General features: G+C 43.4%; 1 protein-coding gene across 1 annotated transcript in view; it reads left to right on the forward strand.

The window, feature by feature from the left end:
* Positions 1-4,470: 4,470 nt before the first annotated feature.
* RASA2 (RAS p21 protein activator 2) overlaps positions 4,471-25,147 on the forward strand; it is a 223,099-nt gene continuing 202,422 nt past the window's right edge. Inside the window, exon 1 of the mRNA XM_029615728.1 lies at positions 4,471-4,675. Within this exon, the coding sequence (XP_029471588.1) occupies positions 4,615-4,675 (61 nt within the window). The 5' untranslated portion in view covers positions 4,471-4,614. The remainder of the gene's footprint in view (positions 4,676-25,147) is intronic.

The raw sequence follows: 25,147 nt of genomic DNA on the forward strand, positions 1-25,147 counted from the left end.
AAGGCCGCGCCTCCTCTCTTTTCTTAAAGGGAAAGCAAGGGAGTGGTACACTTCTGATGTCATCCAGGGAGTCGCCTCTTCAGCCCTATAAAAAGGGCCTGGCTTCACTTCTTCCTTGCCTTCGCAAGGAGCCAGTCCTCCTTTGAACTTCTCTTCAATACAGCTTCTCGTTGCCACTCTGTTCCACATTCTTCATTGGAATTCCATGTCTACGTCTTCATCTTCGTCACAGTCTCTTGTTTGTTTATTTATTTATTTTTAACTTTTATATACTGACATGCTTGCATTAAATGCAAATCATGCCGGTTTACAGTGAAACAGAAAAAGCAGGAAAAAATTCCTTAGTTGAATACAATGAAACAGCTTAGTTAACAAAGGAAACATAAAAATAAATTTTTACATATACACAAAGGTTTGCAGAAGGGGTGCACAAAGGGGAGAGCCCCTTTGTTGTGTGACGCCTGGTGTTGAGGCTGTCTTAACTGTCCGATGTTAGTGACGTCATGGGGGGGCGGGTCTAATGATCGCAGCACTTACATCGCTGCTTCTTTCCAGTTCCAGGTGAAGATCAAGCTGTTTCCTTCACTTCCCCTCCCATGACTGTGGCGTGAGAAGCGCTGCAGGGTGCCCCTTGATGTTATCTGGCTTCCCACATGCGACGCCTGGTGTTGAGGCTGTCTTAACTGTCCAATGTTAGTGACATCATGGGGGGGCGGGTCTAATGATCGCAGCACTTACAGTGCTGCTTCTTTCCAGTTCCAGGTGAAGATCAAGCTGTTTCCTTCCTGTTTCACCCTGCGTCTTCGTCTCGTCAGTTCCAGTTGTCCTGATGTCTTCATTCTTCCCTGATCTGCTGATGTTTCGTTCTTCAGATCTTCAGATGCTCTTCCTCTTGACACCTCAATACTCCAGCTGATCCCAACTTTTATCCTCCCGGCATTAGCGTCCATACTCAGAGGCCCTCGAGCTACACGCCGAGTCGCACTCTGAGCCCCTGGATCCTGCGGGTTTCCTTAGCTGGAACCCCAGTTTTATCTTCAAGCTTCAGGTGCAGATCCTGAAGTCTTCTCCTCATCCTGTATCCTGTCCAGATCTTTGGAGCCTCTTGCACCTGCCTCCGCTTGATATGAACTCTGCTTATCCTGGCATGTCCGCGCCTTGCCTTAATTGGCCGGGAGGGCGCGTCTCAGTTCAGGCATCGCTGGACTCTTCATGTCTTCCTCCTGGATCTTCAAGCAACCTGGCTTGGGAGACCTCAGAGCATGGTCCGCAACCTGCCTTGCTTGGTAGGGTAGGGGGCATGCGAATGTGGTCCGTGACCTGCCTTGCTTGGTAGTGTAGGGTGCGTGATGTGGCAGTACCACTTCAGAACTCCATGTGGCAATTCAAACCTTGTGACTCCGTCTGAGTCCTCCATATAACCAAGGCTTGTCTTAGCCTACGAGTCTTCGTCTCATCATTGATTACCCTGCGTCTCATCTCAGCCCTTCAAGTCTTTGTCTTCGTCTCTTCATGAAACCAAGTCTCCGTGAAACCCTCACATATCCTGAGTCTTCGTCTTCATTTGATATCTTCGTCTGATGTCTACACTCTTCAGCCATTGTCCATCCTGTCGCATTTGGTGCTCCCATGCGGCAGGTCTGAAAGGGCTATTGAGTGGCCGGTGGGCTACTCCAGAGACCAACACTGTGTTGTTGGGTTTCTCTGATGGGTACAGGTTTGGCAGAGGCCAGGGCTCTACCTCCAGTACTTCCAGCTTCAGCCTGTGCTTGGACACTCCTCGCCTGCCATGGTGCTTGCCGGAGCTCCTCTGCAGCGGTGTCGTGGGCCAAGGGTACACGAAATCCCAGAGATGGGACTGCCTCCAGCGTTCCCACAACATGAAGGAACTAAAAAATTTAAATTTCAGATATATTAGTTAAAATTTGTAACCTACCATTAAAATCATCCATTGTGCCTGAAGACTGGAGGGTGGTCAATGTAACCCCAATATTTAAAAAGAGCTCCAGGGGTGATCCAGGAAATTATAGACCAGTGAGCTTGATTTCAGTGCTGGGAAAAATAGTGGAAACTATTCTAAAGATCAAAATCACAGAGCATATAGAAAGACATGGTTTAATGGAAAACAGTCAGCATGGATTTACCCAAAGCAAGTCTTGCCTCACAAATCTGCTTCATTTTTTTGAAAGGGTTAATAAACGTGGATAAATTGAACCAGTAGATGTAGTGTATTTGGATTTTCAGAAGGCATTTGCCAGTCCCTCATGAGAGGCTTCTAAGGGAACTAAAAAGTCATGGGATAGGAGGCAGTGACCTGTCGTGGATTACAAACTGGTTAAAAGACAGGAAACAGAGAGTAGGATGGTCAATTTTTTCAGTGGAAAAGGGTAAACAGTGGAGTGCCTCAAGAATCTGTACTTGGAATGGTGCTTTTCAATATATTTATAAATGATCTGGAAAGGAATATGACGAGTGAGGTTATCAAATTTGTGGATGATACAAAATTATTCAGTGGATTGTGATAAATTGCAGGAGGACCTTGTGAGACTGGAAGATTGGGCATCCAAATGGCAGATGAAATTTAATGTGGACAAGTGCAAGGTGATGCATATAGGGAAAAATAATCCAGGCTGTAATTACATGATGTTAGATTCCATATTAGAAGCTACCACCTAGGAAAATCTAGGTGTCATAGACTTTTAGATACTTGAAAGGTTTTAATGATTCGCAGATAACGACAAACCTTTTCCGTTGGAAAAAAATCAGCAGAACCAGAGGTCAAGATTTGAAGCTCCAGGGAGGAAGACTCAGAACCAATGTCAGGAAGTATTTCTTCACGGAGAGGGTGGTGGATGCCTGGAATGCCTGTTGCGGCTCCGGTCGCGACCAGACCCTTACCTCCTCTCCCTCGTGGGACGCCACCCAAGCCGCTGGATCCGCTGGGGCTGTTCGGGCCTACATCGCGGCGTCTCCACGGGGGAGACGCCGTCGGGCATTGCTGACCCTGCCTCCTAGGCTCGCGCGTGCGCGCGTAGGGCTCCTCTTTTAAAGGGCCTCCGGCGTGAAAGTCTGGCTGGCCCCCGAGATGACGTCAGGGAAATAGAACCAAAAGGTTACTAAGGGCCAAGTGTAATCAGATAAGTATGAGGAAAAAAAAAAAGTGTGAAAGCTTGCTGGGCAGACTGGATGGACCATTTAGTCGTCTTCTGCCGTCATTTCTATGTTTCTATGTTTCATTTCTATAGTGGAAAATACATTGAAATCGTCGGCTCAGTGTGCTGCAGCAGTCAAAAAAGCAAACAGAATGTTAGGAATTACTAGGAAGGGAATGGTTAATAGAACGGAAAATGTCATAATGCGTCTGTATCGCTCCTTGGTGAAGCTGCACCTTGCGTACTGTGTATAATTCTGGTCGCTGCATCTCAAAAAGATATAGTTGTGATGGAGAAGGTACAGAGAAGGGCAACCAAAATGATAAAGGGGATGGAACAGCTCCCCTATGGGGAAAGGCTAAAGAGCTTAGGGCTGTTCAGCTTGGAGAAGAGATCGCTGAGGGGGAATATGATAGAGGCCTTTAAAATCATGAGAGCTCTAGAACAGGTAAATGTGAATCAGTTATTTACTCTTTCAGATAATAGCAGGACTAGGGGATACTCCATGAAGTTAGAAAGTAGCACATTTATAACTAATCAGATAAAATTCTTTTTCACTCCAGGCACAATTAAGCTCTGGAATTTGTTGCCAGAGGATGTGGTTAGTGCAGTTAGTAGCTGAGTTTAAAAAAGGTTTGGATAAGTACATGGGGAAGAAGTGCATTAACTGCTATTAATCAAGTTGATTCTTAGGGAATAGCCACTGCTATTAGTGGCATCAGTAGCATGGGATCTACTTAGAGTTTGGAGACTTGCCAGCTACTTGTAGCCTGGATTGGCCACTGTTGGAAACAGGATGCTGGGATTGATGGACCCTTGGCCTGACCCAGTATGGCAATTTCTTATGTTCTTAAGTTTGACTCTTGCTTTTTCTTTCTGCAGCATTTCAAATCAGGGAAAGGACCAGACCAAGTAGAAACCGCCCCCACACCTTGGCCGTCTTGATGATTTGACCTGTACCCTTGGAGAAAGGCCATCTCATCCCTCCGTCCAGCAGCAGATTGCTTTGAGCCGTCTCTGCACCTTGGGACGGAGGGTGCCCGATGTCTTCCCTACTCTCAGGGCGCCGCTTGCCTTGAGCTGGCCCTGGAGGGCTTGGTTGCAATAAAAAGTCCATAAGTTTTTAGATAACTGATGGGGTCAATTTATGAAATAATTTATTAAGACAAAAAAAAAACCGACCTACAAGTAAATACCAAAGAGGGAAGCAGAGGCACACAAAACTAGATGGCTTGGCAGTGCTACAAATAGGCATTCAAGCGCCGCACGTGACAACAACCAAACAGGGGAAGGCGCGCGCTGCCTACAGAACCTCTACGAGCGCGGAGCCGGCCGGCGGCCCCCCCGCCCATCCTCAGCTGCCCAACCGGAGCGCGCTCGGCCCACGAATGGGCGGGGCCTGGGCGCTCCGGCGCAGGCAGAGTGCGGCGCGAGGCCAGGAAGAGGCGAGCAGCCGCAGGCCATGGCGGAAGAGAACGGCAGGGAGACAATCCGAGTCCTGCAGAGCCTGCGGGGCAAGATCTGTAAGTGGCTGCGCGGCGGCCCGGCTCGGAAGCCCGGTGTAAGGGGGGGGCCGCCCCGTTTACCCTCCCCAGGGGCCGCAGCCGGTCGGCGCTTCCCGCTGCCCTCGGACTTCGGCGAGTCCCGGAAGCGGCCGGCGCAGGCGCTGCCCTTGCCCAGTGCGCGAGCGGCGCCAAGGCCCCATGCCGGCCCCCCCCCCCCCCCCAGGTGAGGGCGGTGCACGAGCCACGGGCCCCAGGCAAGGAGGAGCCCGGAGTGAAACTCCTCTGAGTCCGGCTCTGGCCGTCGGAGCGGCGCAGGGAGGTGGTGGCTGAGGAGACGTTTGCTCTGCCGGGTACGAAACGCTGCAGAGTCTCGGCGGCCTCGGCCGGGGCCTGAGAGATTTGTCAAATGGAACTTGCGAAATGCTATGTTGTTTGTTTTTTTTTTTTCCCTTTCCTTCTTGGGGTAGGAAGTTGGTTCAGTGCTGATTCTAGAAAGGCGAGCGGGTGTGTGGTCCGCAGCATTGGTTTGGGTTTGCAGCGTTTCAGACTAGCACTGCTGAGAGCATCTGTAGTGTAAACCCCTGGTCGTTCAGAAAAAGATGGTTTTTAGGCTGAAGAGAAAAAAAAAAGGATGATTGATAGGGACTGAGACACGAAACAGGATGTTGTGGCTTCCTGAGGGTTTGCGAGCTGACGCAGAGCAGGTATAATCAGAGGAGATGCTGGTACCGTCCTTGTCATGTAACAGTTTTCTCTTTTCTTTCTAAATATCTAAAGCACGTGTTGGATGTCTGATTGTTACGGATGTGCAGACTTTTAAGGTCGCCCTCATTTCAAAGTCATATTTAATGCCAAAGGTATGTTGCTTAGTACCAGGATTTTTTCAAGCTGGAAGCCATCGCCTCTCTCTCTTTTTTTTTGTCTCATACCGGCTGTGTTCAGTGATGCCTATTTTGTGGCCCATGTTGGGCATAGAGAGAGGGGTGGGTTTAGGCACAGTAAGGCAGGCATGTGCCAGATTGTGAAAGCACACACAAGCTGAGATACCCACAGTTGCTGCTATCTGATTTCCAGGGGATGAAGTCCCCTACCCCTGTCATTTGCCTATGGGCAGGGGGCAGTTTTGTAATAAGGCAGGGTGAGGAAGCAGAGTTTTGAGGTGGTAAAATATATCGCTTTCCTCCCTGCAGCGTCTGCCTCACATGAACCAAATAGAATACACACACCAAACGTTTTAAAACAACAAAGAGGGTGAGCAGTGGGTGCAGCGTCCCACATCACCATAGTGCGCAGTCTCACCATTTATTTCTACCTCGTGCTGTAGAGCTTTGCTGAGCAAGGGACTGGGCTGCAGTAAAGTGCAGACTGATCCCCTTTGCTGGTTTTGCCTTGCTTGCCCAAGTTACTGCATTACTTGATGCCTGTGCCCTGTCTGCCAGTTCATGTCCCTGTGGTATCTCTCAGAGCAAAACTTAAAAAAAAAAAGGGCGAGCATTACTATTTTAAAAAAGTTGCAGTGCTGGTGGCATTTCAATGCTCAGCTTCAGTTGAGCCCTGTCCATCCCCTCTGTTGCTCCCTGTTGCCCAGCAGGGGTCTCAGGAAATTGAGCTGATTGCCGATGGAGTGTCGGGGGAAGGAGTTGGAGTCATAGAGGTGCAGCTATGAAGGAGCCGAGGCAGCAGCATCACTGCAAAGCAGCACACAGGGACTGGAGGTTGGGGCAGGGTAGGGAGGCAGCCAAAGGGAGAGAGGAGCAGGGGATCTGGTGCAAACAGCAAAGTGTTGAGTAGGCTGTTTAGTAGCAGCGCTGATGTGAGTTGGTGATAAATTCCTGTTGGAGCCTCTGAATTTGGCCAAATGCAATCTGATTCTACTTCTGGAGAGAGAGTCACCAGTCTGAGGGGATGGCAATAATTTGAGGTATGAGAAGAAAGAGAGACTGGTCTGGGGGCAGGGGGTGACACAGTGATTGGAGAGAGATTGGTTTGGGGAGTACCTGACTGGAGAGAGGGGGAGGAGTGATTGTGGGGAGAGGGGATGACGATGGTGAGAGAGAAAATGCTTTGGGGGAGGCAGTGACAACGACAGCAAGAGAGAGACTGGTCTGGAGGAGGGGTGATGTGATTGGAAAGAGAGAGAGACTGTTCTGAGGCTACAGTGACCAGAGGACACTGGTCTGGGGGTGAGTGATAAGAGTGAAGAGAGACCATTCTGGGGCAAGATGTGACACTGGAGAGAGACTGGTCTGGGGGCAAGGGGTGACTGACTGGAGAGAGAGGTAGACTGAGGGAGGGACAGTGACTAGAGAGAGCAAGAATGAGAGAGAGTGGTCTGGGGAGAGGTGACAGCGACTGATGAGAGAGTGGTCTGGGGAGAGGTGACAGCGACTGATGAGAGAGCGTGGTCTGGGGAGAGAGAGAATTACAGTGACCGAGAGAGGGAGATGAATCTGGGAGTAGGGATGACAGAGCGAGAGAGAGACTGGTCTGGGAAGGAGCAGGTGACAGTAAGAGGAAGAGACGGGAGGGGGAGTGACAGTGACTGGTGTGTGAGCAGTGTTGGCCTTTGGGTAGCATGCACCAGGCAGTCGCCCTGGGCACCACCAGCATCACCTTTCCCGCTGCAGCCCGAAGAAAGGCCCTGGGGGCCATGGCAGACCCCATCCCAGTGTGGCCTGAAGATATGGGTTGCGGCTCTGAGAATGTTGCGTGCATGTAGAGAGCAACAGTTGGGCGTGTGTGAGAGCACGCATGTACAAGTACATGTGTGTGAGCGAGAGACTGTATGTGCAACAAACCCCCTTTCTGTCTGTTGATCCATGATAGGCTCAGGCATCTGGAATTCAAAAGTTCCCAGGTATGGAGAGCAGGGAATTTTTTAAAATACTTACTAGTTTTAATTATTGGGTATTATTTGAGTCTGTTTTGAAATATTTTATGGGGTTTTTTTTTTTTTTACTACTTGATTTTGTTCTAAGTAACTATTTTGAATTCTTTTTATTGGTATGTTTGCGGCTTTGGTCCTCTCAGTGTGGGGTATACTTGGCACTGTTCCACCTCCACTCTCCCTGCTCATGGGAGTTCAATGACATAGCAAAGTGCAGGAGGGAGGTTCTGGAAACCAAATTTAGGATTTTAGGTAGAAAGTTGACATCCATTCTCAGAGGTGTTCCCTGTTTCATGTGCAAGGCCTTGGAGGCAGACAGCTCCAGAGTCTCAGTGCATGGATGAGATGATGGTACAGGGAAGAAGGTGTTAGGTTTGTTAGGAACTGGGCTTCATTTTGGGGAACGTGGGGCCTTTTCCAAAAGGATCAGCTCAGTCTTAACCAGACTGGAACCAGGCTGTTGACACGTAAAAGGATAGCGCAGCTTTTAAACTAGATGGGAGGGAAAGCACAGTCACTCAAAAGCATATGGTTTGGGATGATGTGTCTTTTCAAGAATACGAACAGAACCAGAAAGTTAGGGTATCCCAATAGAGAGGTTGCAGTAAATGCTAAAGTGGTCCAGGTGCCTTTAAGAAAAGAACAGACAGAGCAGAACAATTTCAAATTACTCCTGTGAACTGATAAGCAGGTTGTTCAGCAAAAAATGTACTTCTTGGAGGAGAAGTCCATTACCTGCTATTAAGTTCACTTAGAGAATAGCCACTGCCATTATTAGTGGTAACATGGAATAGACTTAGTTTTTGGGTACTTGCCAGGCTCTTATGGCCTGGACTGGCCACTGTTGGAAACAGGATGCTGGGCTTGATGGACCCTTCGTCTGACCCAGTATGGCATTTTCGTATGTTCTTATACAAATGCTAGAAGCCTAAAAAAAAAAAGATGGGAGCGTTAGAGTACATTACACTGGTTGAAGAGTCAAATATAATTGGCATTTCAGAGATCTGGTGGAAGAAGGATAACCAACGAGGCACTAATACCGGGATACAAATTATATTGAAATGATAGGATAATTGAAATTCGTGGAGGGATGGTACTTATAATATTAAAGAGGGCATTGAGTCAATACAGGTTAACAATTCTGCAGGAAACAGAATGCAATGTTGAATCTTTAGGGATAGAAATTCCAGGTGAAAAGGGGAAGAAAATAGCAGTAGGGGATGTATTGCTATCCACCTGGTCAGAATGAACAAAGACCATAAGAACATAAGAAATTGTCATGCTGGGTCAGACCAAGGGTCCATCAAGCCCAGCATCCTGTTTCCAACAGAGGCCAAAACCAGGCCACAAGAACCTGGCAATTACCCAAACACTAAGAAGATCCCATGCTACTGATGCAATAGCAGTGGCTATTCCCTAAGTAAAATTGATTAATAGCCCAATGAAATGCCGAAAGAAATTAGGACAGCTAACAGAATCAGCAGCACTTGTAATAATTGATGATTTCAGTTATCCCAGTATTAACGGAGTGAATATCACATCGGGACATGCTAGAGAGGTAAAGTTCCTAAATGAAATAAATGACTGCTTAATGGAGCAACTGGTACAAGAAACTATAAGAGTGGAAACTATTTTAGACCTAGTCCTTAGAACAGAGGATTTGGCGCAAGAGGTAGCAGCAATAGTGATCATAACATGATCAAATTCGACTTAATAACTGGAGGGAAGACACTGATTTTGTAAACCGTTGTGATCTTTTGGAACGACGGTATATAAAACACCTAAATAAATAAACTAAAGAAATCTACTGCAATATCATTTAACTTTCAAAAGGAAGACTGATACAGTGAGGAAAATGGTTAGGCAAAAACTGAAAAGACCAACTTCAAAGGTTTAAAGTTTACATCGGGCATGGACTTTGTTTAAGAATACCATCTTGGAAGGCCAGATCCGATGTATTCCATGCATTAGAAAAGGGTGGAAGGAAGGCTAACGACTACCGGCATGGTTAAAAGGTGAGGTGAGAGAGGCTACAATAGCTAAATCTGTCAAGAAAAGGAAAAGGGATCTGAATGAGGAAAGAAATCAGGAAAGTAAAACGTCAAGTGGAAGAGAGGACTGCCAAAGAGTTAAAGGGAGGTGATAAAACATTTTTCAGATATATCGGAGAAAGAAGGAAGGTCCAAAGTAGTCTAGTGAAATTGAAAGATGACAAGGAACAATGTGCAGAGAGAGAGCGGTAGAAGTATTGAGCAAATACGTCAGCTCAGTGTTTACTAAAGACCCTGGAGACAGACCGTTGCTGGTAGACAAGATTGTAAATGGGGATGGTGGACACAAAACTCTTTTTCCATAGGAAGAGCTAGGCAAACTGAAAGTGGACAAGGCCATGGGGCCAGTGAGGTACATCCCAGGATACTGAGGGATCTCAGAGATGTGCTGGCGGGTCCCCTGCAGGGACCTGTTCAGTAGATCTCTGGAAATGGGAGTGGTGCAGCAAGATTGGAGAAGTGGGGTGTGGGTAGCAGAGAAGTGCCTGGAAACTACGGGCTGGTTAGCCTTAGGTGGATGGTGGGAAAATTAATGGAGACGCTGAAGGTAAGGATAATGAACTGTCTACAATCCAGTGGGTTGCTCTACCCAAGGCAGCATGGATTCACCAGTCTTGTCAGACAAATCTGAACTTCTTTGATTGGGTGACTAGAGAATTGGCTCGAGGAACAGTGCTCGATGTGATCTACTTGGATTTCAGCAAAGCTTTTGTTAAGCTTCTGCATAGGAAGCTTGTTCATTTTATTCACAGCTTGGGAGTGAGCTCCAAGAAGGTGGTGGTGTGGATTACAAACTGGTTGACTGATAGGTAACAGCGTGCAATGGTAAATGGAACCTTCTCTGAAGAGAGAGTGGTGTTAAGCAGAGTGCCACAGGGATCTGTGTTGGGACCAGTTCTGTTCATTATCTTTGTGAGCGACGTTGCGAAAGGGGTAGAGGGTAAAATATGTCTATTTGTGGATGATACTAAGGTATGCAACAGAATGGACACACCTGAAGGAGTAGAGAGGATGAAAAGTGATTTAAGAAAGCTTGAAGAGTAGTTGAAGATATCACAGTTGGGGTTCAATGTCAAGAAGTGCAGAGTCATTCATCTAGGATGTGGTAATCCAAAAGAGCTGTATGTGATGGGGGTGAAAACTGATGTGCACGGACCAAGAGAGGGATCTTGGGGTGATAGTGTCTGGGGATCTGAAGATGGTGAAGCAATGTCACAAGGCAATAGCTAAAGCCAGAAGAATGCTGGGCTGCATAGAGAGAGGAATAACCAGTAAGGAAAAGGTGTTAATGCCCTTGTACAGGTCCTTGGTGAGGCCTCACCTGGAGTATTGTTTGGGTCAGGAGCCCGCATCTCAAAAGAGGATAGAGTCGGGATGGAGGCGGTCCAGAGAAGGGTGTCGAAAATGGTGTGGGGTGTGTATTGGAAGACCTGTGAGAAGAGGCTGAAGGATCTGAATATGTATACCCGAGAAGAGTTGCAGGGCAGATATGATACAGACCTTCAAATAACCTAAAAGGTTTCAGTGATGTATGGACTTTGAACTTTTTCCATTGGAAAGAAAATAATAGAACTAGGGTCATGAAATGAAACTCCAGGGGGGGTGACTCAGAACCACAGTCTGGAAATATTTCTTCACAGATAGAGGTGAAGGCCTGGATACCCTTCTGGAGGAGGTGGTGAAGAAGAACATGGTCATAAGAACATAAGATATGCCATACTGGGTCAGACCAAGGGTCCTGTTTCCAACAGTGGCCAATCCAAATCACAAGTACTTGGCAAGAACCCAAACATTAGACAGATCACAAGCTACTATTGCTTATTAATTGCTATAATAGCAGTTTATGGATTTAACCTCTAGGAACTTATCCAACCCTTTTTTAAACCAAAATAATTCAAAGGGGCATGGGATAAACAATGTAGGTCTCTAAAGGCTGGAGGATGGAAATGAGATTTGTGCGGGGGGGGAAACTCGCTGATGCGGCAGTTACTAGCCTTAGCAGAAGGCATGGGAATTACTACCCTTAACCAATAAGCCTTGATGCTTTTGATGAAACTGCAACATCGCTCTCTGCTTTGAAGGGATGGGGGTGGTGGGAAAGAGGAATTTGGGTTCAGAGGCCACAAACACGAGCCATTAGTTTTTTTTTCTACAGTATAGTGTACTGATGCACAGACATTTTAAGGAAAAAACACAGGGTTGTTTCTACGGCCAAGTCCGTAAGCAAAGCACGTCAAGCAGCACTGACTAATATATGGGGGTAACCTGCATGGCACGGCAGATGCTACCATGGGAAGCTTGCTGGGCAAACTGGATGGACCATTGGTCCTTTTCTGCCATCATTAGGAAGGCAAGGAGAGAATTTAAAAAGAAACCTGCCATGAAAAACACAATAAAACCTTTTTTAGGTATATTTTGAACCATTAGATGGTCAAGGAGTAAAAGCCATTGCAGAGAGGCTAAATTAATTCTTTGCATCAGTCTTCACTGAGGAAGAAGCAAGGCAGATACCCATGCCCAAAATGATATTCAAAGGTGACTATTCAGAAGAACTGAAACCAATCTCAGTATACCTGGAAAATAAAATAGGACAAATTGACAAACTAGAGTAGCAAAACACCTGGACCAGATGATGTACATCCCAGAGTGCTGAAAGAACTGAATAATGTTATTGATAATTAGTAAACGATCATTAAAATGGTTTGTAGTAACTGAAGACTAGAGAGTTGCCAATGTAACACAAACTTTTTAAAATGTAATACAGACCAGCGGGTCTGACTGCAAAATGGTAGAAACTACTTTAAAGATCAAAATTACTGAACATATAGTTTAATGGAATAAAGCCAATATGGATTTAGCGACGGGAATTCTTGCCTCATCAATTTGCTACTTTTTTTTAAGGGTATAAATGTGGATAGAGGTGAGCCAGTTGATACACTATATCTGGATTTCCAGAAAGCATTTGACATAGTCTCTCATGAGAGACTTCTGAGGAAATTAAAAGTCATGGGATTGGGGTCATTCTCTTATTGTGAACTGGTTAAAAGACAGAAAACAGAGAATAGGGCTAAATGGTAAATTTTCTCAGTGGAGAAAGGTGAATAGTGGAGTGCTCCAGAGATCTGTTCTGGGGTCACTGCTTTTTAACATTTATAAACAACCTGGCAATGAGAATGTAGAGTGAGGAGATCAAATTACCAATTTTCTGTCAAAATTGTTAAATCACTAGAGGATTGTGAGAAAATGCAAGAGGACCTAGCAAAACTGAGAAATTGGGCATACAAATGATATTTAATGTGGGCAAGTGTACAGCAATGCATTTAGGGAAGAGTAACCCAAATTATAGCCACACAATGCAAGGTTCCACATTGTCACCATTCAGAAAAAAGATCAGGGCATCATCGTTGATAATACATTGAAATCTTTTGCTCAGTGTACAGTAGCAGCCAAAGAAGCAAATAGAATGCTAGGTGTTATTTTGCAAGGAATGGAGAATAAAACGGTGACGATCATAATGCCTTTGGCTCTATGGTGCGACCTCATCTTGAGTATTGTGTGCAGTTCTGGTCAACACATCTCAAAAAAGATATAGCAGAATTGGAACAGGTACAGAAAAGAGTGACCAAAATGATAAAGAGGAACCGAAGGATGATTCCCCTATGAAGAAAAGCTAAATAGGTCGGGACTCTTCAGATTGAAGAAGACGGCTGAAGGGAGATGTAAGAGGTCTGTAAAATGAGTGGATGGAACGAGTAAATGTGAATCTGTTTTCTCTTTCAAAAAGTATAAAGATTAGGGGACACACAATGAAGTTAATAGGTTGTCCATCTAAAACTAATAAGAGAAAATATTTTTCCTCATAATTAAGTTTTGGGCTTCATTGCCAGAGAATGTGGTGAAAGTTATTAGTGTAGCATTTAAGAAAAGGTTTGGACAAGTTCCTTGAGGAATAGTCCATAAACCATTATTAAGATGGAGTTGCAGAAATCCACAGCTTATTCTTGGTTAGCAGCCTGGAATCTACCCCTTGGGATCCTGCTAGGTCTTTTGAACTGGTTTGGCCACTGTTGGAAACAGGATGCTGGGCTTGATGGACCTTTGGTGTGAGCCAGTATGGTAAATCTTATGTCCTTATGGTTAAAATATTTGTTCTGACACACTTGTGGAGATAATTGCTTCTTTGTATTTCTTGGAGAAGTGTTTTACTGTCCAGTTTTCTTTGCCAATGGATGACACCTATCTTGCAACTTTAGATATGTTCGCTACTGAGCTCAGGGGGAAAACGTGTCCTAAGTTAGGGAGGAAAGTCACATTACCTTCAATGACATGTTTTTAAATTTTCCAAAATCACAGGTGCAGGGGAAAAAAGCTTTCCCCATCTTTAAAAACAAACAAAAAAAAATAATTATAGGTGGTGGTGGAGTTTTTATAGCTTACGGGGAGAGAGTTCCAGCCATCACACAACAGGGATGCCTACTGAATGCTGGCTTTCTGAGAAAGCTGCAGTCTGTGAGCCCTGGCTTAGAATTGTTGTGTCATAGAAACATAGAAATGACTGCAGAAGAAGACCAAACGGCCCATCCGGTCTGCCCAGCAAGCTTTCACACTTTGGTTTTTTTTTTCATACTTATCTAATTACACTTGGCCCTTAGTAACCTTTTGGTTCTATTTACCTTCCACCCCCGCCATTAATGGAGAGAGCAGTGCTGGAACTGCATCTAAGTGAAAGTATCAGGCTTAATTGATTCGGGATAGTAACCGCAAGCTACACCCATGCTTATTTGTTTACCCACACTATGTAATTCAGTCCTTGTTGGTTGTTGTCTGAATATAAATCATCTTTTCTTCATTCCCCCTTGCCATTGAAGCAGAGAGCTATGCTGGATATGCATTGAAAGTGAAGTATCAGGCTTATTTGGTTTGGGTAGTAACCGCATAACAAGCAAGCTACTCCTGCTTTTTTGTGAATGTAAATCCTTTTTTCCACATTTCCTCTTGCCGTTGAAGCATAGAGCAATGTTGGAGTCGCATTAACCGTGTGTATGTTAATTGAATAAGGGTATTATCTCCAGGTAGTAGTCGTCATTCCCGCAAGCCACCCCCATGCCTCTTCTCTTCATTCACATCCTCTAGACTTTATGGATCCACGGTGTTTATCCCAATCCGCTTTGAAGTCCTTCACAGGTTTGGTCTTCACTACTTCCTTCGGAAGGGCGTTCCAGGCATCCACCACCCTCTCCTTGAAGAAATACTTCCTGACATTGGTTCTGAGTCTTCCTCCCTGGAGCTTCAAATCATGACCCCTGGTTCTGCTGATTTTTTTTCTACGGAAAAGGTTTGTCGTTGTCTTTGGATCATTAAAACCTTTCAAGTTTCTGAAAGTTTGAATCATATCACCCCTGCTCCTCCTTTCCTCCAGGGTGTACATATTTAGATTCTTCAATCTCTCCTCATAAGTCATTCGATGAAGACCATCCACCTTTTTGGTTGCCCTTCTCTGGACCGCCTCCATCCTGTCTCTGTCCCTTCGGAGATACGGTCTCCAGAACTGAACACAGTACTCCAGGTGAGGCCTCACCAAGGACCTGTACAAGGGGATAATCTCTTCCCTTTTCTTACTCAATATTCCTCTCTTTATGCAGCCCAGCATTCTTCTGGCTTTAGCTATCGCCTTGTCACATTGTTTCGCTGACTTCAGTTCGTTAGACACTATCACACCAAGATCGCTCTCCTGCTCCTTGCACATCAGCCCTTCACCCCCATCGAATACAGTTCTTTCAGATTTCCACACCCCATATGCATGACTGTACTTCTTGGCATTGAATCTCAGCTGCCATATCTTCGACCACTCTTCCAGTTTCCTTAAATCCCATCTTATTCTCTCCACTTCTTCTGGCGTGTCCACTCTGTTGCAGATCTTAGTGTCATCCGCAAAAAGACAAACCTTACCTTTTATCTCGTTCGCTATGTCGTTCAATATCTATGTGAACTAGTTCTGAAAGCAGCTTGAAGCCCAGTGGAGCCAGGGGTAAAGAACCAGTAGGCACAATATATCCCTGTACGCTGCAGAAGGCTCTGAAACTGCACCGTAGGGAGCATGCACGGTAGTGGCACTTATGACCCAATGAAAGATTGATAGCTTTCCATTAAGTTAGTAACATAGTTAATGAGAGCAGATCAAGACCAAAATGGTCTTTCTAGTCTGCCCAGGAATTTGCGTAGGGCAATAACTGCTGCTCTGTATAGACACTCCCTTGCAGAAATGGATCTAGTACTTGTTTATTTTGCTCTTGCTCACTATTTCGCTGCTTCTTTTTATTGTATTTTGTTTAATTTATTTACAGTAATAAAAGCAAGTGTATGTCTAAAATAATGGTGGGAGAGCCCAATCAAGCATAAAATAGGTATGTATAATAAGAGCCATATCTGTGGTAGTGGTTATCAGTCAGAAGTACAGAACTATAGTTTGACCACCAACATTTTGGTTTGTTTCTGAACAGCCTGATGAAAATTTTTTAATAAATGGAAACTCGCACAATGTAGAGATAAAAACAGGAGATCCCCCCCCCCCCCCCCCTACCTGTCATCCACCCCATGCAAATACCACATTATTATTGTATTGTGATGACATAAGTGCAGTCCTGTAGTTCTCCTGGGAATGTTTAGCTTGAGTTCTGGTGGATCTGGTGATATATGATTTGGTTTTATAATTGGGATGTTAACTCTGATCTAAGTTCTTGAGTAGGTGTTTTTTGAGTAGTCTTAACTTTTTTATTAGGCATGTTTGTCTGTGTAAAGCACCTGTTGTCAATGGTCCATCTGTCTGCCCGTTTGTATGTATGTTGCAGCACTCAACCAATGTGCTGACGTCTGAAAATGAATATAGAGGCATTCATGGAGTGTGTTGTGGGGGAATCTTTACTTTGGAGACCACCTGAAATCAAATGTACACAATGCATAATTGTTTTCAACTTATTAGTTGTCATATTTATATGCTGCTTGTATTTTATCCTCTTGTAATTTATGAATTCAGGAAATGATATTTATATTTTGTAAGCCCCTTTGGGCAGTCTTCAGATTGAAAAGGCATGGTATGTGTAAATAGAAATATAGAGGCTATTGTAATATGATTTCACAGAAACAAGATGTAGAACCATACCAGTATGACTTGATTTTTTTATTCTATTCTTCATAGAATGCATATTTATTTATAAAATGTATAGCCTATTGATCCACAGACCTCAGCAGGTTGCAATAAGCATACATAATATACATATACATCAATTACAGTTAAAACAAAAATCAAAATAAAAGCAACATAAAGCAAAAAATAAAACACAAAAGCTTTTTCATTTAACCTGAAATGTCACATCCCCACTTATTGCAGGAGCTAGGGAGGAAACGCTAATTGAAATGGGTTTTCAAAAGTTTCCTGAAATGTAATAGATCCTTCTTGGGGGCAACAAAGTGGATTAGAAGCCAAGAATGTCCGATCAGAAACTGATAGCAATCAGAGTGGAGACGGTCTGTGCTGCGATTGTGTTGAAATAAAACCTCAGATATATCTGTCGTACAAGACCGACTCTACAGACATTATATGATCGACTATATACAGCTCTTGAAGTAGCCCCAATGTGGGGGCAAAACTCGGCCTGAGTCAGGCTTGTCTAAATGAAATACGTCTCCATAGAATAAAAGTTTCTGATCGGACGTTCTTGGCTTCTAATCCACTTTGTTGCCCTCACGGCTTTTTCAGACAGCCTTCCTTGTTGCTTTGTTAGTCTATAGATCCTTCTTGGCCTTAAGAGAGGCAGGGAGCTAATTCCACAACTGAAAGCCAACAACTGTGTGCGTGGTGGCCGTATGGGGGTATATTTTATATTATGTTATAGAACAGTCTACACACAATCTGGTAAAGCAAATCTTAATTTACTAAATGTTGTAAATATATAGATAATAAATCAGCAAAGATAAATAATATCAAAATTGAATACAGTAACACAAGCTGTACATAAATAGGAAACAGAAATAAAGATAGAATATTAACCAAAGAACAATAAAGAATATTTCTCATGTCTTCCTCTATATAAACCAGTGTTCTTGGAAACTTGGAAGACTTGAGCTCAAGGACCTTAAAAAGAACCAGCTAATTCACTCTTTTTCTTTCAGCTCATCCAAAGATATGGGCAAATGCAATGCCTTATATATCTCTCTGCAAGTTAGCTGTTTCAATTTGCACTTTAATCCAGGAAGGTATTTCAGTACTAGTCTTTTGATCACCAAATGTCTTAACTCATTGGTATTTGTACTAGTCTTTAGCCTTTGATCTCCCCCAGAGACACCAGATGTTCCTTGGGGCCATCCCAGCTCTCCTGTTTCTAGGATGTCCCGGGAACAATGTGATAGTGTCATGCCATTATATAATCCCTGTACTCAACTTATATGCAATAATCAATCATTAGACCCTGTTCTGATCCATCACACAGTCTTCTGGGGATCTAGCTAAGGTGCTTAAAATTATCTTCTTACAAACGGTGAACATTTGCTCACGACATTGAGCCAGGTGTATAAAGTTGACAGTAGGAATGACAAGCAAGCCTATGCGGAGTGTAAAGGGCACTCAGGCATATAGATAACTGACAGGCCGGGGTAAACTGAACAAGATCATCCATTGCTTTGAAAACTAGTCTAAGAACCTTAAAACGTATATGCCGCTGTATGGGGAGCCAGTGAAGATGACTACTATTGGAGATATATGGGAATGAAGAGGCATTCCCACAACTAGACGAGCAGCTGAATTTTGAATAGCTTGTAAAGGTGAGGGAGACCCAAATAGAATTACAGTAATCTAATGAAGTAAGGATTGACTGTAACAAGGTTCAGTTCAGACGAAGATAACAGAGGCTTGACAGTGCGTAACATATGAAGTTTGAAAAAAGTTACAAAGAAGCTGGGATTGTGAACGTAGAGAGCTGAATCTAACTGAATTCCTTTTGTCGCAGGCTTCAAGTTTAATTGGGACATTAACATTTTTAAACAACTAGAAGGGGCACCTTGAATTTATTTATTTTTAAGGTTCAACAAAAGGCTATTGCATTAGAGCTATTCATTGAAATTTTGTATTTATTTTTTTTGAGAAACAATATTCCAGTTTACCAAATGCTGCAGTCATAGTGGACTTGATAGGAAAGAAAATTTGCAGATCATCAGCATAGAGTTTGAAAGAGATCTGACTGTGAGAGAGTATGACATAACGGAAGCAGATGTTAAAGTAGGAGAAAGTGAAGAGCTTTGGGGGAAAACCCATTTTTAAAGATCTAGCAGAGGAAGATTAATTACCTAAGATCAGTGTGAAAAGAAGGGAATCTGCGAACGACACTGGAGCAAACACCTAAATATTCCAGATGATGCAGGAAAATGTGATAATTTAAAGTGTCAAAAGCGCAGATAAATCGATCAAGACTAGAAAATATTGCATACTCTTTTCAGATCTTTCCCTAATTGTGTTAAACATAGGAGTAACTCAAGATTATGACGAGGTCGAAAGCCAAAATGGGCCTCGTGGAGTTTATTATAAGAGAGAAAGTCTTGAACTGGATTAAAAACCACTCTTTTTTGATAACTTTAGCTAACATAGAGCCAGATTCATTAAGGCTTTTCTCCCATTTTATGGGAAAAACACTTAGTGAATCAGGTACATAGGAAGAGTGGAGATTGGGCTATAATTTTACTATTAGCATTAGACTTTTTAAGAATAGGGTGGACTGTTGCCTCTTTAAGTTAATAAATAAAAAGAAGGTACAGAGAAGGGCAACCAAAATGATAAAGGGGATGGAACAGCTTTCCTATGAGGAAAGGCTGAAGAGGTTAGGGCTGTTCAGCTTGGAGAAGAGAAGGCTGAGGGGGGATATGATAGTGGTCTTTAAGATCATGAGAGGTCTTGAACAAGTAGATGTGAATCAGTTATTTACACTTTTGAATAATAGAAGGACTCGGGGGCATTCCATGAAGTTAGCAAGTAGCACATTTAAGACTAATCGCAGAAAATTCTTTTTCACTCAACGCACAATAACGCTCTGGAATTTGTTGCCAGAGGATGTGGTTAGTGCAGTTAGTGTAGCTGGGTTCAAAAAAGGTTTGGATAAGTTCTTGGAGGAGAAGTCCATTAATGGCTATTAATCAAGTTGACTTGGGGAATAGCCACTGCTATTAATTGCATCAGTAGCATGGGATCTTCTTAGTGTTTGGGTAATTGCCAGGTTCTTGTGGCCTGGTTTGGCCTCTGTTGGAAACAGGATGCTGGGCTTGATGGACTCTTGGTCTGACCCAGCATGGCAATTTCTTATGTTATTATGAGTTAAAAAAATAAAAATTAGTGGGTACTTTTCCCTGAACAAAAGGCCTGAACAATAGCCTTAACCGAGTCGTCAACCTCACTCTTAATTTTCTTAATCACAGCTGTGGAGCATGAATTAACGCAGCAACCATTGTCCTTCAGTGAATCCAGTATTGAATTGATTTCTATAGTGGAAGGGAGATCGAATTCTGATCAAAGAGAAAATGATGATGAGATATTAGTGGGGATACTAGTATCCACCAGCAGTCCTTTTATTATAAATTTCAAGAATTTATTGATGATAAACACCTGCAAAGCCATTGCTAGACAGGGAAGCTGGAATGGTGGCTGCTTGGTCTGGTGTGTGTTAACGAAGAATTGATAACCCGAAATAATTCTTGTGGGTGAGAAATGGCAGCAGCAATTATTTTAGAATACAATTCTTGTTTGGTAGAATCTATAGCAGATCTGTAGGCTGCAAGTTTAGACTGAAAAACGTCCTTGTTTACTATAATTTTGTTTTTTCGCCATCTTTTTTTGGCTCTCTGAACCACTGTCTTATGAATTTTTAATTCCATTGAATACCATGGGGCAAAGTGCCTATGAGAAGAGCCAATTTAAGTTCATAGGTGCTATTTAATCCAAGATTGCGTGAAGCAAAGACTGCCATCTATTTACTAGGTCCTCTACATCGGAATCTGAAGGGGTATGTAACTGTCTACTAATTTATAATATTAGTTATTTAAAAATAAGTTTTTCAGAAATCAAATGCATAACCTCTGTGAGCTGAAGAATTAAGAACATAAAAATATAAGAACATGCCATACTGGGTCAGACCAAGGGTCCATCAAGCCCAGCATCCTGTTTCCAACAGTGGCCAATCCAGGCCATAAGAACCTGGCAAGTACCCAAAAACTGTCTATTCCATGTTACCGTTGCTAGTTATAGCAGTGGCTATTTTCTTAGTCAACTTAATTAATAGCAGGTAATGGACTTCTCCTCCAAGAACTTATCCAATCCTTTATTAAACACAGCTATACTAACTGCACTGATTTAAGGTCTAGTCTTTGACAATTGGGCCATAAACCAATACTTTTCAATAAATCCTTTGCATTTTAATTGAGAATTGAGTGTCTAATTGATTCACACATTTTTTCAGCACAATTTTTAAACCCAGTGACTGTATTACTGTGGAGCTGTCTCGGGCACATATTCTGTCTCCATTAGTGATTTGTTTTTTGAGCAGTTCATTAAGAACAGCCTTATTTTTAAGTCCCCATTTTTATCTGTTATAATCCCCTCATGCCCAGGCAGTATGCATGGGTGACACTTGTACCATCACCAGCCTGCGGGTTGGAGGAAGGTCTCCTCTGTGTGCTTTCAGCAGCGCTCCTTGGCTTGCAGAGGCTGCAATAATATCAGCTGGGGGAATTCTGTGCAAAAAAATAAAAATTCTGCACACTATTTAAAATTCTATATATATTTGTCAAAATACAATATAATCACTCTGAGCAATAATGAATTTAAAATACAGTATAAGAAAAAGCATTAAAAATGCAAACTTTCCCCAAAAGTGCTATAACAGTACATCATAAGGCCTAGCCCCTTCCTCTAGGTTTGTCTTCCCAGCTCTCTCCACAACCCAGGCTCAACCCCACCCCCATCTCTCATATCGACCAGGCTAAATCTTCAGTTCTCTTCCCACATTCAAATTCTACTCTCCCAGCTCACATTCCCTACATTCTCTACCCCAGGTTCAACACCCATCCACGGCCAGGCTCAAGAACATAATTACCGTACTGGATCAGACGGCGTCCATTGAGCCCAGTATCCTGTTTCCAACGGTTGCCAATCCAGGCCACAAGTAGCTAGCAAGGTCCCAAACAGTAAATAGATCGCATGCTGCTATTGCGCAGTGATAGGTAGTGGCTATTCCCTAAGTCTACTTGATTAATAACAATTTATGGACTTCTCCTCCAGGAACTTGTCCAACCCTGTTTTAAACCCAACTACACTAACTCTTAACCACATCCTTTGGCAATGAATTCCAGAGCTTAATTGTGCACTGAGTGCAAACAAGTTTTCTTTAATTTTTATTTTTAATATGCTTGACAAAGTGTACCAGAGAAACCATCGGGAAAACCTTTAAAAAACTGGTTCTAGACCACCTTAGGCAAGTCATTCTTGGTACAGCGCGGCTTCCCTGAGGAGGAATATAGCTTAGGCTACGTGGGAGAAGAGGAGAAGGCAGCTCCTACAAAGATAACTGACCTATTGCTGTATATGTGAGAAATAGTACTGAGGTAAGCAGCTTCTGTTGTTCATATTGCAGTAAATAAAATTTGTATAAAAGACATTTGGAGTCCAGACTGGAATCTGTCATCCAGACAGCCGCAAATCACTCATGCTGTGCCACATATGGTAGGATACTGCACTAAGTGACACCACAGGCAGAGAAGCCCAAGACTCCAACGAGAGATTCAAGAGAGAGAGAGGTTTGTTGAAAGTGCCTGCACAGGCAGAAACGCTGCTTCAAAGTAGAAAGAAAGAGAAATATTTTTTTTGTTTGAGAAATGCTTTTTGCTCTAAATAGCGCACAAAGCAATACTTGTGCATAAGCGCACACGAGAGGAATAAAAAGGGAGAGGAGGAAATTACTGGGCTTCAATGCAGGGCTGTTTTAAAATTTAATTACACCAAGCCAAGAAGACTAGCTTCATCTGTAGAGAGGGAATTAAACGGTAAGTTAGTGCCATACAGGCAGGAGTCTTATTTTGGAGTTCACTTGAACAAGTGGGATTTTCTTGCAAAGAAGGAGAAGGCGAGGCCCTCTGAAACCAAGGCACTGGAATTTAGAATGGAGGACTGCATTGGAATCCTTCAGGAGGGACAAGGGCAATTGCAGACGTTCCTCATAAGGGACCAGCTTTCCTGGGTTGGTGGCAGGAAGGAGCTTGAAGCACGTTTTGCTCTCGTAACTTCCATTGTACTAACGCCACACCCAGAGGACAGCTTTGGGACGCCTGGAAGCGAAGGAAGCGCAGCAACCCTGCGTTCACCTGGTTGGGGTTGTAACCTCCATAAGCACAAAGCCTGGGAGACGCAGACAGATCAGCTTGGCCAAGGCTGACCAGGGTCAGCCCAGAGAGTGGCCTGAAGATGGCACTGGAGGGAGGGGGGCGGGGGGGGACAACAACGCCTGGTGGAGCCAGTGATGACCAAGGCCAACCACGATCATCCCAGAGACTGGCCTAAGGAAGGTGCTGTAGGGCGCCCCGCCAATGGACCAGAGAATATTACCAAAAAAATAGTTAAAAGAAAGAATGCAGCTGTGTGAAAACCAGAAAACCAAAAGCAATCAAAAATGTCTTGGTACTATTTACACCCACTTGTGCAGTGCAATAGAGATCCTCATAACACCCGTGAGCAGGGAGACTTCAAATTTCACTCCTCGGCGTTCATCACGGGTCTTGTTTAATCATTGATCTGCATAAATGGCAGTGTGTCATCAACATCAACCTTTTTTAGATTGAAAAAAAGGTTGATGTTAATGGTAGGGGCAGATGCTCAGTTGGGCAAGATTGAATTGAGGGAGGAGTGCATGTGACAGAGTGCACGAGAGACCCTGAGAAGTCCTTAATGGATGAGTGTCAGTTGTCTGGTCCACCTTAAGCAAGGCATTCTGGGCAGATGGCAGCTCGCCCAAGGCTCGGTGGAGAGGAGAAGACAGCTAGATAACTGACTTACTGCTGTATATGTAAGTAGTAGTGCTGAGGTAAGCAGCTTCTAGTTTTTCATTTTGGCTGTAAATAAGTTTGCATAAAAGACTGGAATCTGCCCTCCAACCAGCCCCAGGTGACACATGCTGCTTACTAACTTCATGGAGTGCCACCTAATCTCTGTGTTTTGTGGATCAGTTATTTACTCTTTCAAATTTACCTGTTCTATTCATGATTTTATAGTCCTTTATCATATCCCCCCCCCCCCCCCCCTCAGCCATCTTTTCTCCAAGCTGAGGAGCCCTAACCTCTTCAGCCTTCCCCTGTAGGGAGCCCATTCCATTCCTTTGTCATTTTGGTCGCCCTTCTCTCTACCTTTTTCAGTTCAGCTATATCTTTTTTTGAGATGTGTTGACCGGAAATGCACACGGTACTCAAAGTGCGACCTCACCATGGAGCGATGCAGAAGTATTATGACACTTGCTGTGTTGTTCTCCCTTTCTTTCCTAATAATTCCTAACATTTTGTTTGCTTTTTTTGACTGCTGCATCACCTTGAACTGAGGATTTGAAAGTATTATCCACTATCACGCCCAGATCCTTTTCCTGGGCCATAATTCCTAATATGGAACCTCCAGTGTGGGTTATTTTTCCCCATGTGCATCCTCTTTGTCCACATTACATTTAAATGCCCAGTCTTCAAGACTTGTGAGATCCTCCTGCAGTTTTTCACAATCCGCTTGTGATTTAACAACTTTGAATAATTTTGTATTGTCTGCAAATCTGATCCCCTCACTTTCCAGATAAGTTATAAATATATTTAAAAGCATTGGTCCAAGGATAGATCCCTGAGGCACTCCACTGTTTACCTTTCTCCTCTGAGAAATCTGACCACATTTAGTCCTCCCTATTTTTTTTAACTAGTTTGCAATCCACAGTAGGACACTGCCTCCTGTCCTGTGACTTTTTAAAATTTTCTCAGGAGTCTGTCTTGGGGCACTTTGTTAGATGCCTTCTGAAAATCCAAATATAGTACATCCACCCACTCACCATTATCCACCTGTTTATTAACACTTTCAAAACAAGTAGCAAATTGGTGAGGCAAGATTTCTCTTGTATAAATTCATGCTGGCTATACAGGGAGTACAGGAGGGGTACAAGAGTACTTTGAATCAGCAGTGTCTTTAATCAGGAGTATTTTGGAGTAGGAGTACTTTGAAGTAGTAGGGGTATCTTTTGGCATTTATATAAGGGGAAGTTCCATCAATAAATTAATAATAACCAATAATAGGAAATAAGTTTTTTTAATAATGAATAATATATAATGTGACTTTTTGAAAACACAGTAGTTTAAGTGCAATAGTGATAAATATAACAAGAAAAGGTTTTGTATTTTAATTGATGTATAATGTTTTGTTATGTGTATTAATATTGTCTGTATGAATGTATTGAGATGTAACATGGTGTAATATATGTATAAGCTGTATTAATGTTTTTA

The sequence above is a fragment of the Rhinatrema bivittatum genome, chromosome 9, assembly GCF_901001135.1.
Source record: "Rhinatrema bivittatum chromosome 9, aRhiBiv1.1, whole genome shotgun sequence".
NCBI classification, from domain to species: Eukaryota; Metazoa; Chordata; class Amphibia; order Gymnophiona; family Rhinatrematidae; genus Rhinatrema; species Rhinatrema bivittatum.